Source organism: Podarcis raffonei, chromosome 2, assembly GCF_027172205.1.
Source record: "Podarcis raffonei isolate rPodRaf1 chromosome 2, rPodRaf1.pri, whole genome shotgun sequence".
Lineage (NCBI taxonomy): Eukaryota > Metazoa > Chordata > Lepidosauria > Squamata > Lacertidae > Podarcis > Podarcis raffonei.
Genome location: NC_070603.1, coordinates 106,227,180 through 106,243,658, shown reverse-complemented (window position 1 = coordinate 106,243,658; position 16,479 = coordinate 106,227,180). Strand labels below are relative to the sequence as shown.

The 16,479-nt window shown below is 46.2% G+C and overlaps 1 protein-coding gene across 4 annotated transcripts in view; it reads right to left on the bottom strand.

Annotated features, from left to right (window-relative positions):
- The window catches only part of KLHDC8B (kelch domain containing 8B), a 44,499-nt gene that overhangs the window by 15,292 nt on the left and 12,728 nt on the right, over positions 1-16,479 (bottom strand). For all 4 annotated transcript variants that reach the window (XM_053378504.1, XM_053378505.1, XM_053378506.1 and 1 more), the window contains one exon: positions 13,757-14,584. In XM_053378504.1, the coding sequence (XP_053234479.1) occupies positions 13,757-14,132 (376 nt within the window). In that variant the 5' untranslated portion in view covers positions 14,133-14,584. The remainder of the gene's footprint in view (positions 1-13,756; positions 14,585-16,479) is intronic.

Below are 16,479 nucleotides of genomic sequence, written 5' to 3'. Positions count from 1 at the left end.
CTTACCTGGATGAAAAATCTAAATTTACCAGGGAAAGAACAAATAGGTTTCTCCAAAGGTTGCTCTACATTAGACCATTGCCTTATACTTATGCATTTGGTTGAAAAATACAGATCTCAAAGGCAATCTAAGATATATGCTGCTTTTGTAGATTTTCGTGGTGCATTTGACTCAATTGACCGCCCAAAGCTGTGGAGGAAACTCGCAGAATTAAAAATTGATCAGCGCTTATTGATCCTAATAAAAAATTTATACTCTTCCAATATCTGTCAAGTCAAACTTAACACCAAAGGTCACCTTTCATCAGACATCCCAAACTCGAAAGGGGTAAAACAAGGGTGTATTCTTGCCCCCTTCCTATTTAATTTATTTTTATCAGATTTGCCAGATCACCTTCAAAAAATAGAATCACATGCCCCTAAACTTAATCAGAAACCAGTTTCTCTATTATTATACGCAGACGATGCTGTTCTACTATCATTAACGAGCTTGGGTCTGAAACGCCTTATATCTTCTCTGATCCTTTACTGCGAATGTAACAAGCTCTCTATAAATTACGAGAAGACAAAAATTTTGGTCTTCTCGAATGGTTGGAAATTAGAGAAATGGAAAATAAGAGGGCAGGAAATTCAACAAGTGAAAATCTATAGGTATCTGGGAATCTTATTCCAGAGCAATTTAGGGTGGGCAAATCATTGCACAAATGCCATAAAACAGGCAAAGTGCACCTCATCAGCTGTTGCCCGTTTTTATTATCAGAAAGGCAATCAATTTATTCCTGCGGCCAATCAGATATTCCAAACAAAAGTGCAATCCCAGATACTCTATGGAATCCCGCTATGGGTCCAAGCATATAATAGTGATCTAAAAAAGATTCACTCCAGCTTTCTGAGACGTATTCTTGGACTCCCAGCTGTGATCAAATATGAAACAATGTGTGCAGAAATAGGCATACACACAATGGAATATTGGGCCTGGTCCACCTCAATAAAGTACTGGTTACGCTGCCATTTTCGCTGCCCTCCATCAAGTCTGCTCGCTGATTTGCTCAAAGACTCCTACAAATCAAGATGGTATCAGTACCTCGAAAAAAAGATTGAATCTTTAGGCATCGAGCTGGAGCCCCTGTACAATTCTAATGAGCAATACATTTTCCATAATATCCTAACTAGACTAAAGGATGTCGAGAGGCAAAATATTATGGCAGCTGTAAACAAAATTTGTTCGCCCATATTCTATGATTTAAATATCTTAGATAGCAGAGCCAATTACGTCACCAAATTAATAATTCCAGCCCAACGTAGGGCTTTTATGCTGGCCCGTTTGAATGTTTTTCCCTCAGCATTTGTCAGGGGAAGATATCAAAACATCCCTAGAAATAAGAGATTCTGCAGATGTTCTATGAATGTCCCGGACACGGTAGAGCACATTCTCTTTCAGTGCCCATTGTACAGTACGCTCCGTCAACGCGTGCTGTCCCCTCTTCTGGGTGGTCTGGAGCCCCAACAAGGTGAATGTGTGGGATTCTGCCTATCCGACATTGACCAAAGGGTAACGGCGGGGGTAGCCGAGTTTTTGGTAGCAGTCCTCCAAGGAGCAGGTTAACAAGGAAAACCACTGATTTTATATGTATATATATATATATGTATGTAGCCAACTGCTGCCTTTCTGTTTATATCTCAAGGCTTTTATATGTTTCTTTCTCTTTTATCGTTTTATTTGTATAATGCCTAATAAAGGTTTGAATAAGTAAGTTTTTTAAAAATTGGGTTTATGATTATTTCACCTTCGCATCGAAAGCTGTGGCTTTCTCATTTCTGCTGTTAAGAGTTGCGGCGACTTCTCCAGCTGATAGATGCTATGTGCACATCAACAGCAGGGATGTGGCAAAGTGTGCAATGGCTGTTTTGCAACAGCAAACTACTGCACAGAGTTGAATAAGCTTGCTTGGAGCAGTGCGCTAAATATCAGTGCACCTTTGCATTTGTTTTTCAAGGAGCCAGTATATTGCTTTTGAAAAAGACTTCGATAATATTACCGCTTTACATTTTACTTTGCATTTTAATGTCACCCTCAATTTTTTTCCCTTCCCTCTGTCTTTATTTGCACAACAAACCTGCGAGGTGGAGCTGGCTGACAGTGACTAGCTCAGGGTCTCCCAGTGAGCTTCATGGCTCTAGTCTGAGACTCTAGACACTACCTCACACTGACTTTCTTTCGCCTATGTACAGTGGTACCTCGGGTTACATACGCTTCAGGTTACATACGCTTCAGGTTACAGACTCCGCTAACCCAGAAATAGTGCTTCATGTTAAGAACTTTGCTTCAGGATAAGAACAGAAATTGGGTTCCGGCGACGCGGTGGCAGCAGGAGGCCCCATTAGCTAAAGTGGTGCTTCAGGTTAAGAACAGTTTCAGGTTAAGAACGGACCTCCGGAATGAATTAAGTACTTAACCTGAGGTACCACTGTATATATGGGGGTGGGGGCGGCAAAATAATGGAGAAATCTCAAAAGCCAACAGGGAATATGTTGGAGGGGGCAGGCCAGAAGAGGATTTTCCAGAGGCCAAAGACCAGGACTTTTGCAGCCTGCAAACTGCCTTGCCTTCTCTTCTTGAGGAACAAAAGCAAATTTATGCTTCAGAGCGCCATGCTAAAACACATGCCCTGAATGCAGAATGGCGCAGCCTCAATCCCTGGCATCTCCAGTTTAAAGAATCTGGTAGTAGGTGACAGGAAAAGCTTGCGCCCAAGGCCCTGGGAAGCCACTGCCTGAGCAAGAGAGACAAAGTGCCTGACTTAATACCTGAAGGAGCGTCTCCACCTACATCGTTCTACCCAGACTCTGAGGTCCAACGCCAAAGGCCTTCTGGCGGTTCCCTCACTGCAAGAAGCCAGGTTACAGGGAACCAGGCAGAGGGCCTTCTCGGTAGTGGCACCCGCTCTGTGGAACGCCCTCCCACCAGATGTCAAAGAGATAAACAAGTACCTGACATTCAGAAGACATCTGAAGGCAGCCCTCTTTAGGGAAGCTTTTAATGTTTAACAGACTACTGTATTTTAATACTTTGTTGGAAGCTGCCCAGAGTGGCTGGGGAAAATAATAAATATTAATAATAATAATAATAATAATAATAATAATAATAATAATAATAATACTCTGCCCATCTGGCTGGGTTTCCCCAGCCACTTAAGGCAACTTCCTGGGCAGATTAAGCAAATTTGCATGGTGGTTGCAGAATGCAGTTGTTTGTGATAAAAAGTACACTGCACACAGCACAGAGTAGACCTCTCCCTTCCTCTCTGTCACCTCCAGTATTACCCAGCACCCAGCCATTCGGAATCCTCTTTAAGTGAATGTATGAATGAGTTCAGCTTTCTGCAGAATGTCAGAAGAGTTCCTCAACCGTTCACAATCTGGGGAAACCCATCACCCATTTTTGTATATGGAAAGCAAGCGGCCGAGTATGTTTTCCCATGCAGTGAAGCTGAAACAGAGCAATGCTTGCTACCTTGAGAGCAAGCGTAGCTCTTTGCAGAAATCAGTACTGAGTTCAGAAAGCGGGGGTTGGGTGGGGTGGAGTTCAACCACCTTAGGGCCTAAGTAGCCAAGATATCTTTATCCTGTGTTCTCTAAGACACACTAAAAACAAACAAACCAGAGGAAACCATGGTGCTCTCTTAGAAAAATTCTCAAATCACAGTCTGGCAAGTAGGGCACACCAACGAGTTGCAAAATAAAGCTTTTACTCGCCATTTTCCGACATGTTTGTTTGTTCTAATAAAAAGGCCCTGCCCCGCAGTGGATCTTGACATTTAGCCTGTGTTTTCATTGCCAGAAAACCCACCACATATTTTACCCTCTCAGGTACTTTGCTATCAGGCGAACACACACATACTTTTACCATTATTATTGTTGTTGTTGTTGTTGTTGTGGCTTTTTTGTTCGTTTTATTCGTTTTTTCTGACGGGGTTTGATTTGGGGTTTCTTTCATATTTTGATTTTTTTTTCATATTGCGGCTTGTTAGCCACTTTGGATTTAGTGAAAAGTAGGCAGGATATTGTTTTAAATGTGTGTGTGTACTGTATCTGTGGGAACTGCAGGAAAGTAGATTTTAGCTAAACATTAGGAGAAACTGCGGGAGGCGGGTGGCGCTGTGGGTTAAACCACAGAGCCTAGGACTTGCCGATCAGAGGGTCGGCGGTTCGAATCCCCGCGACGGGGTGAGCTCCCGTTGCTCGGTCCCTGCTCCTGTCCACCTAGCAGTTCGAAAGCACCTCAAAGTGCAAGTAGATAAATAGGTACCGCTCTGGCGGGAAGGTAAACGGCGTTTCCGTGCGCTGCTCTGGCTCGCCAGAAGCAGCTTAGTCATGCTGGCCACATGACCCGGAAGCTGTACGCTGGCTCCCTCAGCCAATAAAGTGAGATGAGCGCCACAACCCCAGAGTCGGTCACGACTGGACCTAATGGTCAGGGGTCCCTTTACCTTTACCTAGGAGAAACTCCTAGCCAGTAATAGCTGTTAAGTCAGTGAAACAGACTCCTTTGGGAGGTGATGGGCCATTTAATGTGTAATGTTTCATTCTGTTTTTATATATGTTGGAAGCCGCGTAGAGTGGCTGGGGCAGCCCAGTCAGATGGGCGGAGTACAAATAATACAGTGGTACCTCGGGTTAACTGCAAGAAGATCAAACCTATCCATTCTTAAGGAAATCAGCCCTGAGTGCTCACTGGAAGGACAGATCCTGAAGCTGAGGCTCCAATACTTTGGCCACCTCATGAGAAGAGAAGACTCCCTGGAAAAGACCCTGGTGTTGAGAAAGATGGAGGGCACAAGGAGAAGGGGACGACAGAGGACGAGATGGTTGGACAGTGTTCTCGAAGCTATCAGCATGAGTTTGACCAAACTGCCAGAGGCAGTGGAAGACAGGAGTGCCTGGCGTGCTCTGGTCCATGGGGTCACGAAGAGTCGGACACGACTAAACGACTAAACAACAACAAACCTCGGGTTAAGAACTTAATTCGTTCTGGAGGCCCATTCTTAACCTGAAACTGTTCTTCACCTGAAGCACCACTTTAGCTAATGGGGCCTCCTGCTGCTGCCACACTGCCGGAGCACGATTTCTGTTCTCACCCTGAAGCAAAGTTCTTAAGCCGAGGTACTATTTCTAGGTTAGCGGAGCCTGTAACCTGAAGCGTCTGTAACCCCAGGTACCACTGTAAAATGATGATGGTGATGATGTCAGGAGTGCATCACTGGTCCATCTAACTCAGTACAGTGGACGCTCGGGTTGCGGACGTGATCCGTATGGGATGCATGTTCGCAACCCGCAGCATTCGCAACCCGCATCTGCGCATGTTGCAATTCAGCGCTTCTGCACATGTGCAAAGTGTGATTTAGCGCTTCTGCGCATGCGTGACTGCCGAAACCCGGAAGCAACCCATTCTGGTACTTCCGGGTTTCGGAGGTCCGTAACCTGAAAAAACGCAACCTGAAGTGTCTGTAACCCGAGGTATGACTGCAATGTCTATGTTAAGTGGCAGCAGTTCTGTAGGATCTCCAGCCTTACCTGGAGACACCAGGGATTGAACCTGGGACCATCTGCAAGCAAGGCAGATGCTTTTCTACTGAGCCACCATGGCCCTTCCTGGAAATGACCTCCAGAGCTGACCTCCAAGGTCCCTTTCAACTTCGTAAGGCTAGGCTTCTCTGAGCAGCGCCAGCAGTAGGAACAAGCTCTCCCCCTCTCCTCCTGCACCAAGCAGCTCTGAGAAAGGGGTGGTTCTTGATCTTGCTCAGAGATGTTTTGGAGTTGGGGGAGAGGGTTCTGATAACCAAAAACGTTTGTTTTTCACTCGCTGCAAAGGAAAGTGGCAAGTTTAGGAATCCCCCGCTCTTCAGAGTCTCAAAAACGTGGCTATTCAGCTCATGCATTTGACTAAAGTGTTAGCCCTGACTTGGCTGGTGTACTTAGTATACTGTCTGCTTTTACTTTGACATTTGCATTTAAATGAAATATTGCCCTTTGTGTTTTAATGCTGCTCCTCGCTCTGTTCACACAACAACGAGTGAGTTAGAAATAATCAAAATAAACAGATTGGGAGGATTCAACCATTCCATCAGCTCAAACATTTCAACCTGCCAGATGCAACAATCTGCTTTCTCCTCCCCCAGCATGCTGATCTAGTGGGTTCCCCTGGACCCCCTTTTCTCCAAGCCAATTTGGGGTGGGGTCGGTGGGAGGAGAGGAGGAGAAAAGCCTTGTTGTGCTAGCAGAGGTCCTTGTACTGGCTTCCGCTAGCAGGGCTCATTAGTTGAATCTGGCCCATTGAGATTACAGGTATCTCCCCTCCCCAACTGACTCGTACCACTGTATTCCTCTTTAGCTATATGCTCTGCAAATAAAAGCTTTTTGGAATATTTTAACAAGTGTTTGGACATGGTTTTAATTTCAAGGGTAGGAGTCAGTGTTGCACATGATATTGGCTTCCCAGCTGCAACTGTAATCAACTGAAAATCGCTACGGATTTAAAACAGCAGTGAAATCTATTTTAATGTTTTGCAATACGGTAGCGTGGGGAGGGAAGAACGGTTCTTGAACATAACAACCACAAAAACCACCCAAATATGGGCAAGAATAGTTTTTAAGGCCATAGTAAAAGGCCAACAGAGATGGTGGTCATAAATTTCCCTGGACACACATGCATCTCCTTCCTAGTTTATCCTCGCAACAACGCGGTGAGGTTGAGAAGCAACGATGGGCTCAGGATCACTCAGTGAGCTTAGCGGCTGACCAGATCCACTCCCTCCTTCCCTTCTGGATCACATCGGGTACCTGCATAATGGAAGTGCAGCTCAGCTGAAGTTGCCCCAGATTCCGATTGACACTTCAGCTATTGGGTGCCTCTTTGAACTCCTGCGATACGCAATGAACAAAAGCCAGCAGACAGAGCTGCATGTTTGATCTTGCCTGGAAATTGCACCCAAGCCAAGCAGTAATGAAAGGCATCAGCGCTTTATGCTTTTCTGTGCCGCTTGTATAATTTCACCGAGCAAGAATTTTATCTTAAAGGGTATCAAGTTTGCGCTCACATTTTGAAGCAAGAGACAGCCCGGACAACATATTTACAAACTTTCTTTGTTAAATGGATCTTACGGCCACAAATATTTGGCCACATCCAACTGCAGTGCCAGGGACGCGGGTGGCGCTGCGGGTAAAACCTCAGTGCCTAGGACTTGCCGATCGTATGGTCGGCGGTTCGAATCCCCGCGGCGGGGTGAGCTCCCGTTGTTCGGTCCCAGCTCCTGCCCACCTAGCAGTTCGAAAGCACCCCTAAGTGCAAGTAGATAAATAGGTACCACTTTATAGCGGGAAGGTAAACGGCGTTTCCGTGTGCTGCGCTGGTGCTGGCTCGCCAGAGCAGCTTCGTCACGCTGGCCACGTGACCCGGAAGTGTCTCCGGACAGCGCTGACTCCCGGCCTCTTAAGTGAGATGGCCGCACAACCCTAGAGTCGGACACGACTGGCCCGTATGGGCAGGGGTACCTTTACCTTTACCTTTAACTGCAGTGCCAATAGCTCAGTGTGTGGAGCAGGTACAAAAGTTTCCCACATTCCCAAACAGTGGTGGTGTCGTGGTCAAGAGTGTTGGACCAGGTCCTGGGTTCAAATCTTCACTTGGCCATTGTAGAGTCTGAAGGGGCCATGAGGATCATAGAGTCCAACTCCCTGCAGTGCAGGAATCTTTTGCCCAACGTGGGGCTCAAACCCACAACCATGAGATTGAGAGTCTCATGCTATACCAGTGAAGCTCTCAAGGTGACCTTGCGCCTGTCACGAACTCTCAGCTTTACCTGCGTCACAGGGTTTGTGGTGGGGATTAAATGAGGAGCGGGGTGGGGGTACCATTTAAGAAACCTTGAGCTCCTTTAAGCACTTAGGGTGCTAATTGGCTGGCCTTTGTGGCAATCATGAAGCAATTTCCCTCCCCAGCATGAAGCTATGTTTCGAGTAAAAAATAAATAAATCCGGAAGCTGCCTTGTAAAGAGTCAAACTTCCAGTCCAACTATCTCTGCATTGGGTACAGTGAATGGCAGCAGCTCTCCTGGGTTTCAAGAAAGAGTTTGGATTTGATATCCCGCCTTTCACTCCCTTTAAGGAGTCTCAAAGCGGCTAACATTCTCCTTTCCCTTCCTCCCCCACAACGAACACTCTGGGAGGTGAGTGGTGCTGAGAGACTTCAGAGAAGTTTGACTGGCCCAAGGTCACCCAGCAGCTGCACATGGAGGAGCGGAGACGCGAACCCGGTTCCCCAGATTACAAGACTACCGCTCTTAACCACTACACCACACTGGAGACATCTCTAGCCTTACCTTACCTAGAGATACTGGGGATTTAATTTATTTATTTACAGTGGTACCTCAGGTTAAGTACTTAATTCATTCCGGAGGTCCGTACTTAACCTGAAACTGTTCTTAACCTGAAGCACCACTTTAGCTAATGGGGCCTGCTGCTGCTGCCACGCCGCCGGAGCACGTTTACTGTTCTCATTCTGAAGCAAAGTTCTTAACCCAAGGTAATATTTCTGGGTTAGCGGAGTCTGTAACCTGAAGCGTATGTAACCTGAAGCGTATGTAACCTGAGGTACCACTGTATTTATTCCATTTATTGTGTGTGGAGGGGGCGGAATACATATAGATCACCTATGTGGTGGAAGCGATGGTTTGTCCAAACCTGGAGTAAAGGTTTGTCTCCCCCCCCAAGAACAAACCTTGGTTACAGGCTCATGGTTTATTTGGAAGGATAATAAACCATAAGCCCAGGTTGAGACAGAATGCTAAGACAAACCATGGATTAGCTTCCTGGTATCGCAGCAGCTGAAAGGGCTAAAGCAGACACGGTTTATACTCCATGCATAAGCGCACTGTGAATTCACCTTTAAACCACATTTAGGCTTGACTGTGGTTTAAAGTGAGGTCCGGCATAAATGAATTAACAGAGTTCAGGTTCTCGTGGAAAACAACTAAGTGCCAAATGTTTTTTAAAGACAAAAAACTTTCTGCGATTGCATGAAATATCAGCGGCTATGTTTGCTAGTGTCAGATGAGTAAAAAAAACCAAAAATGGCCCAGAAAAGTAACACATACACTTAAAATTCTTAGTGATTAAACTATTGTCTTCATGCCTATCAGAAACGGCTTCTGAATCTATTCCTGACTGTATGAAACACTGAAGTTTTAGGGTATTTTTTTTTAAAAAAAGAAAACAAGGAAAGGGAAGAGGAAAGAGATAAGCAAAGAACTAAAAGGACTGCAGCCAGCTCCAAAGACAACAGAGAGAAAATTGACACGCACACTAAAAAAGACTCCGAAAATGGAGAACAGATACCCTAAAAAATTCTAAGCATGTCAAGCTTTTAATAAGCAATGTCTTTAGCTGCAGAAACTGCTAACTGCATATTAGAAGGGAGGATGTGAGAGCCAAGCTACACATTACGTGGGCAATTGATGAGCAGATCTTCTGTTTCAGGGTGGGGTGGGGGATTTAACTTTACAGCAGCTGTGGAAGGCTCCCAAATCTTATCAGAGCAGCAGTACTGGGTGAGGGAGTATTAAACCCTTCCACACTAGTTCCATCTATTTTTCCGATCTAAATTACCTCTCCTGAAGCTGTTGTTAAGTCCTGTAGGAGAGGAGAAACAGCCCAAGCCCCCTGCAGGGCTAACAAGATCTTAAAGGTAAAGGTAAAGGTACCCCTGCCCGTACGGGCCAGTCTTGACAGACTCTGGGGTTGTGCGCCCATCTCACTTAAGAGGCCGGGGGCCAGCGCTGTCCGGAGACACTTCCGGGTCACGTGGCCAGCGTGACAAGCTGCATCTGGCGAGCCAGCGCAGCACACGGAAACGCCGTTTACCTTCCCGCCAGTAAGCAGTCCCTATTTATCTACTTGCACCTGGGGGTGCTTTCGAACTGCTAGATTGGCAGGCGCTGGGACCGAGCAACGGGAGCGCACCCCGCCGCGGGGATTCGAACCGCCGACCTTTCGATCGGCAAGCCCTAGGCGCTGAGGCTTTTACCCACAGCGCCACCCGTACAATTGTACAATTAAGGGCGTACAATTTTGGCGGAGGAAGTGCAGAGGGGAGAAGAGGTTTAGACACCCTCTTTCCCAGCACCCGGTCTCCAATCAAACTGGCAGGCTCCTTCAGCAGCATTGCATCAAAACCAGCAATGTTCGTTTTATTTATTTAAAAGCATTCTTATCACTCTCTTCAGCAGAAAAGACTCTTAAGAGCTGCTTACGGAGAAATAAGAAATAACAATAAAGCCCCTGTCCTTGGGCTTATGAGCTGAAAGACATGGCACAGAAAGAAAGGGTGATGGGGAGGGAAGAGGAAAGCAATGGAGCTCGGGCATCAATTCTCAAAGTTCTTGTCATCATCAGCTGGGAATGGAAACAGTTCAGGGAGGTGGTGTTTGGAGTCAAAAGGAGCTAATCTCTCAGCAGAGCCAATGGAGCGGCCCTGCTTCTCATTTCTGCCTGTGTCACAGCCTAGTGGGACTGCAAATTTCACAAGATAATATCACAATATGAAAAAAACAGGGGTATATCTGTTGCCATCTGCATGTTTCTATCGGGAGGAGCATAGAAAGAGGACAATGTCCTTCAGTTTGTTAAACCTGCTTTAAGTCGTTTACACTCAAGTCTTCTCTTGTATATTATTTACTACAAAGCTCAATGACTAAGCTCTTTAGCGACGAAATGTCTGAACGATCTCTGAGCACTGGACCACTGGTATATCACAAATGGAATCATTATTACTGTGTTGTTCTAGATAAAATCTATTTTGGAAAGAGAAGAAATGAGCGCAGAACCACTGTTGTATCATATGCGAACTCTTTATTTACTGTGTTTGCAATTGTTTAAGATAAAACCTATTTGGGAAAGAATTACTTTTGCCATTTTTATGGATGTTTATTGTTTGTTTACAGGTAGTAGCCTTGGTGATAATTATTTTCTGTCAATCGCAGCATATCACCACCCTGTCCATTGTTTTATTGCAGCCTAATGTTAACAGCAGCTACAAGGTGATGGTCGAGAAAGAGGCTGAATAATGGGTGTCACGTGTAAATGTATAGTTTGGCCATAAGAAACAAAACAAACAAGAACGGTATTTGTAAGGCTTTCCTGTTGTAATAAAAAAAATTAAGGTCTTATATATATAAAATAAATATTCATAAATGTACCAACCAAGCACAAACATAGATATGTGGACCACATGTCTGGAGCAGCACAGGAAGACCGTCCTGAAACCATTTTGACTCCCAAACTGACCAAATGTTTTCTCTGCAAGGAGGGGGGGGGGTGAGGGAACCTTCCCATTGTCTCAGGAATTGGGTAATCTCCATCTCAAAGGAATGGTCAGACTACCAGGAAAGGCAATCAGATAAGGCATTATCAGATAGCCTGGCAGACAGGAAAAACAACAACGTTCAAATTTCTGTTGTGGACCGCCTTTTCTGTGATGCAGGTATGATGTTTGTGAGGGGTGGTCTTGGGTTACACCTTTTCTGTGATGTATGTATGATGTATGGAGGGATGGTCTTGAGCTCTAGGGCAGGGAGTTTAAAATGTCTATATAAGGGCCGGCACACCTTGGTTCTGGGTCCTCCTGCGTGTGACGGGAGCACCCTGTTGCAACAGCTTTAATAAAAATCAGGCTTACTAGCTGCTTTGCTTCTCAATATTCTCTGGTTGGCCTCTGTTATTTTCTCCTACGGATAGGGAACCCACTTAAGGACTCTATATGGGCTCTTGGATACCCCATAAGGGAAGAAGGGCAGATTTTGTTTACAACACTGTCTGGAGACAAATCCTTCTTGCCCAAGCTGACCAAATGTGAATCTCAGGCCTAATTTGAACGTGATGCTGGATCAGCAAGAAAACTTACCTATGTATATGCCCAGCATCTTATTAAAATCGAGTTGCCTTCCCTACAGAAACGGGAGTCAGCACACATATCAGGGATTCATAGCCCAAGAAGGCTCTAAGCTTATGCACCAACCCTGCACAAAGATCAGTTAAGGACCCAGCATAGCTTGGATCCCCACCTTTTAGCAAAGGCATTTTCGAGGCAGGTTGCAAAGTGATAAAATTTAACATGGGAAAACATTGCAACGGAGAAGCCATCAGGCTTTCTTTTAAAAGCAGCGGAGTAAGCGGCTTTTGAAATGGAGCACCAGGTGTGTGCAATTGCACTTAAGTTATTCCTCCCTGCCTGACTCCCTTTAAGGAAACCCGAAACTCCATTCATCATGCAACGAGTGCTTAATTAAAGAAGCAGCTAATATACCAACAGCAACTCATTTGCTGAGTGCGGGTCCTTGTGCAGTCAAAAGGACACAATCTGTACATAAGAAACAGGCTTGGAGAAACCCTAAGGTTTGTAGAGGAACAAAAAAATGAGGGGGCTGAAATAGACCAATGAGAACTGAACAAGCTCCGTGGAACGGAATGCTGATAAGGAATCAATGAAACTGGGGTAGGGCAGAATGGAGCGTCCTGATGAGGGTGTGGCTGGTTGGTGGCCTGACCAGGAGAACCATGCTGCAAAAATTTGTTGCAGATCCCTAATGCTCAGAACAAAAACACTGTGAGATTCTTGTTTGACATCATGCTACCCTGCTTAGCTACACGAGAGCGAATCTGCACCTACCTTTCTCTTTTTTAAAAAAGTATTTTTACTGAAAATTTTCGACATAAAATACAGTAAGAATCAAACCAGTCTACAGAACAAGAATATTATTTTTTAAAAGGATATAAAAGCAAAGAAAAGAGAGAGAGAGAAACGTATAAGGCCCTTTATCATATTTATATCTTATATAGTCATACCTTGGAAGTTGAACGCCTTGCGAGACTAACGTTTTGGCTCCCGAATGTTGCAACCCAGAAGTGAATGTTCCGGTTTGCGAACGTTCTTTGGAACCCGAACATCCATCACAGCTTCCGATTGGCTGCACGAGCTTCCTGCAGCCAATCGGAAGCAGTGCCTTGGTTCCCGAATGTTCCTGGAATGGATTCCGTTCAACTTCCGAGGTACGACTGTATATCCTGTCATTCATTCACATACAAAGAGACAGACCCTCCTGTCTCCTACCTTGGAGCTACTTCTTCCGGGACTCAACTATGCAGCTGCAAACAGAACGTTTTAAGTGTGTTCTAAGTGCATTATGCAAATGTGATGCTAGGTGGTGCTGGTGTGCTAATGGAAAATGCCATATATGCTTTTTTTAAAAAAAATTAAAGCATTTTCACAGCGTCTTTTAAAGCCCTAAACGGCCTTGGTCCAGTATACCAGAAGGAGCGTCTCCACCCACATCGTTCTGCCCAGACACTGAGCTCTAGCGCCAAGGGCCTTTTGGTGGTTCCTTCACTGTGAGATGCCAAGTTACAGGGAACCAGGCAGAGGGCCTTCTCGGTAGTGGCACCCGCCCTGTGGAATGCCCTCCCAGCAGATGTCAAAGAGAAGAACTACCAGATTTTTAGAAGACACCTGAAGGCAGCCCTGTTTAGGGAAGCTTTTAATGTTTAACAGACTACTGTATTTTAATACTTTGTTGGAAGACACCCAGAGTGGCTGGGGAAACCCAGCCAGATGGGCGGGGTATAATATAATAATAATAATAATAATAATAATAATAATAATAATAATAATAATAAATGTGTAGATTCAGCCCCTCGCCGCACCTACCTTTCTCGACCGCAGAGACGCCCATGGAAGCCTGGGCAAGGTCTGCCTTCTTCTCCCACCTGCCCTCATCCGCATGGTAGACTTCGACCGAGGCCAGCGGGCTCTGCGTGGCGTCCACCCCTCCGATCACCAGCACGTCCTTGCCAAGCATCACCGCCGCAGCCCCTGCCCGCGGGGTGGCCATAGGAGGCAGCGCCGTCCACTTGCGCGAAACAATATCCAACATCTCCACCGTGTCCAGGGGCTGGCCCTGCTGGCTGCAGCCCCCCACCACAAAGAGGTGCCCATCTTGGAAGGTTGGGCTGCAGTAGACCCGGCAAGTTGGCATGGGCGGGAAAGCCTCCCAGAAGAAGGATTTGGCACTGGCGGCTTCCATGTCGCCCAACAGCCTGGCATCTCAGGAGGCAGACATGGCGACGGCCCCTGCGCTGGCTCGGTGTCTCTGTGGGGCAGCCCCCCAGAGACCTAAAGGGATTGGCCTGAGGCAGTTGGTAGGCCTTCCTTCCTGCGCCGCTGAAACTCCGCATCCACAAGGCATTAGTAGACTGGGAGGCAAATATGGCCGCAAGGAGAGGCCAAGGACTCCTGAGGGAGAAGGCAAGGAACGCCGTGATGCCCGAGGGATGCTGTCTCCAGTGGGGAGGGAACCATTCCTAACCGGAATTGCGAGGGGTTTTCTGCAAGAGATGCCTCACGTCCAGGCCTGAAATGTTGGAGGTAGCCACCAAATGTCTAATACACACAAGCCAGTCTTTGGAAATACGGCTCTCTCTGCAAGTTGTCTTCTGGATCTGTTTGTCTTGTCAGGTCTTGTGCAGATGATGAGTCCTAATAGGGGCAGAGAGATAGAAAGAGAGCATTAAGGAAGGAGAGGTACAAGATTAGCGGCGACTACCATGGGAGCCATTTTGAGGAATCTGTCTGCAGACAAAACAGGCCATGGTGAAATCTCCCAAAGGGTTGCCCACAAGGCTTCAAGTTGCCCTTCACATTTGGGCAGAAATCCCAAATCTGGCAGCTGCTAAAGTCTCCAGCTTCCCTGGGCTTTCGGATTAATTTACACATTCCCCAGAACCAGCTCAGCGCATCCCGTATAAACTGAGGCACAGTTTGCAAGCTCCATCTGCAGTGCGAAGCCTTCCCTACAAAGCCACACAGCCACCTCACTGCTGCGTTCTCATGAGAAGCAGGGCTGACGCAAAAAAGCTGAGGCCCACCTCACAAATAAAAATAACCAGGGTACCCAAGGCCAGAAAAGTGATTTTGGCACCTGAGGCAAAACGAATCCCATTAAGTGTTTCTTCTTCCCCGCTGCCAGTAAAAACTCAAAAATGAATAAAACAAAAAAAGAAGGATCGAAGGATTTGTTGTTTTTTTAGAACATCCACAGCCAGTGCCCTGAGACGGCTGCCTCAGTCCGCCAAAGGATAAGGCCGATCCTGCCTTAACCGCCCCTTTCTCCCCCATTTTGTACACACCACCAAAACCAGTTAATTGGGGAATGATTCCCTAAAAACACCTGAGGTGGGAGCATGCCAACCTACGTTTTATAAGGGCAGAATCAAGAGTTACTATTTATTTATTTGTTTATTTATTCCTTTATGAGTTGCTTCCTTTGAATCACCTTAAAGTAATTTCACAATACCAGAGAGAGAGAGAGAAGTTCCTTTTATATCTGTTAATGGTTTACATTTTTAATGTGTAATTGTGTGATATATGCAGTCTTACATATGCCTCCTTTTTGCCTCTTCAGCCCCAGGATCACATAGGGCAGGCATGTCCAAAGTCTGTTTCGGGGGCCTAATTTGGCCCCCGTGGTAGTACAGTGGTACCTCGGGTTAAGTACTTAATTCGTTCCGGAAGTCCATTCTTAGCCTGAAACTGTTCTTAACCTGAAGCACCACTTTAGCTAATGGGGCCTCCTGTTGTCGCTGCGCCATCGCTGCACGATTTCTGTTCTCATCCTGAAGCAAAGTTCTTAACCTGAGGTAATATTTGCGGGTTAGCAGAGTCTGTAACCTGAAGCATATGTAACCTGAAGTGTATGTAACCTGAGGTACCACTGTATATGTCCTGGGGTAAAATGCTAAAAGAAGCTCAACAACTTTAGGGTAAACTTCAATCCTAAAAAAGCTCAACAACTTTGGTAGGCCCTCAACGCATGGGCAACAGAAACAAAAAAAGCAACATTTGCTGCTTACACACCAAACATTTACAGCACATGGCTTCCCCCCAGAGAATGTGCTCTAACTGCATGGTGTGTACACAGCCAGAGTTGGGGCTGGGACAGGGAAGCCGGTTTACAGTGGTATCTCGGGTTACATACGCTTCAGGTTACAGACTCCGCTAACCCAGAAATAGTACCTCGGGTTAAGAACTTTGCTTCAGGATGAGATCAGAAATTGTGCTCCGGCGGCAGCAGGAGGCCCCATTAGCTAAAGTGGTGCTTCAGGTTAAGAACAGTTTCAGGTTAAGTACGGACCTCCGGAACGAATTAAGTTCTTAACCCGAGGTACCACTGTATTCCTATTCTGCAGAGTCCCCCTGTGACTGTAGTGACAGCGGCAGAATTAGCTCGGCCTACTGCCCTCCAAGAACAAGAGCAACTTCCAGCGCCCTGGGGTCAAGGCCACCTGGTGTCAGGATGGCTGTGGTCAAACAAATCGCAGGCGCCCCAAGAAGACGCAACGGGGGACCTGTCAGGTACATTCACACTCTGGTGC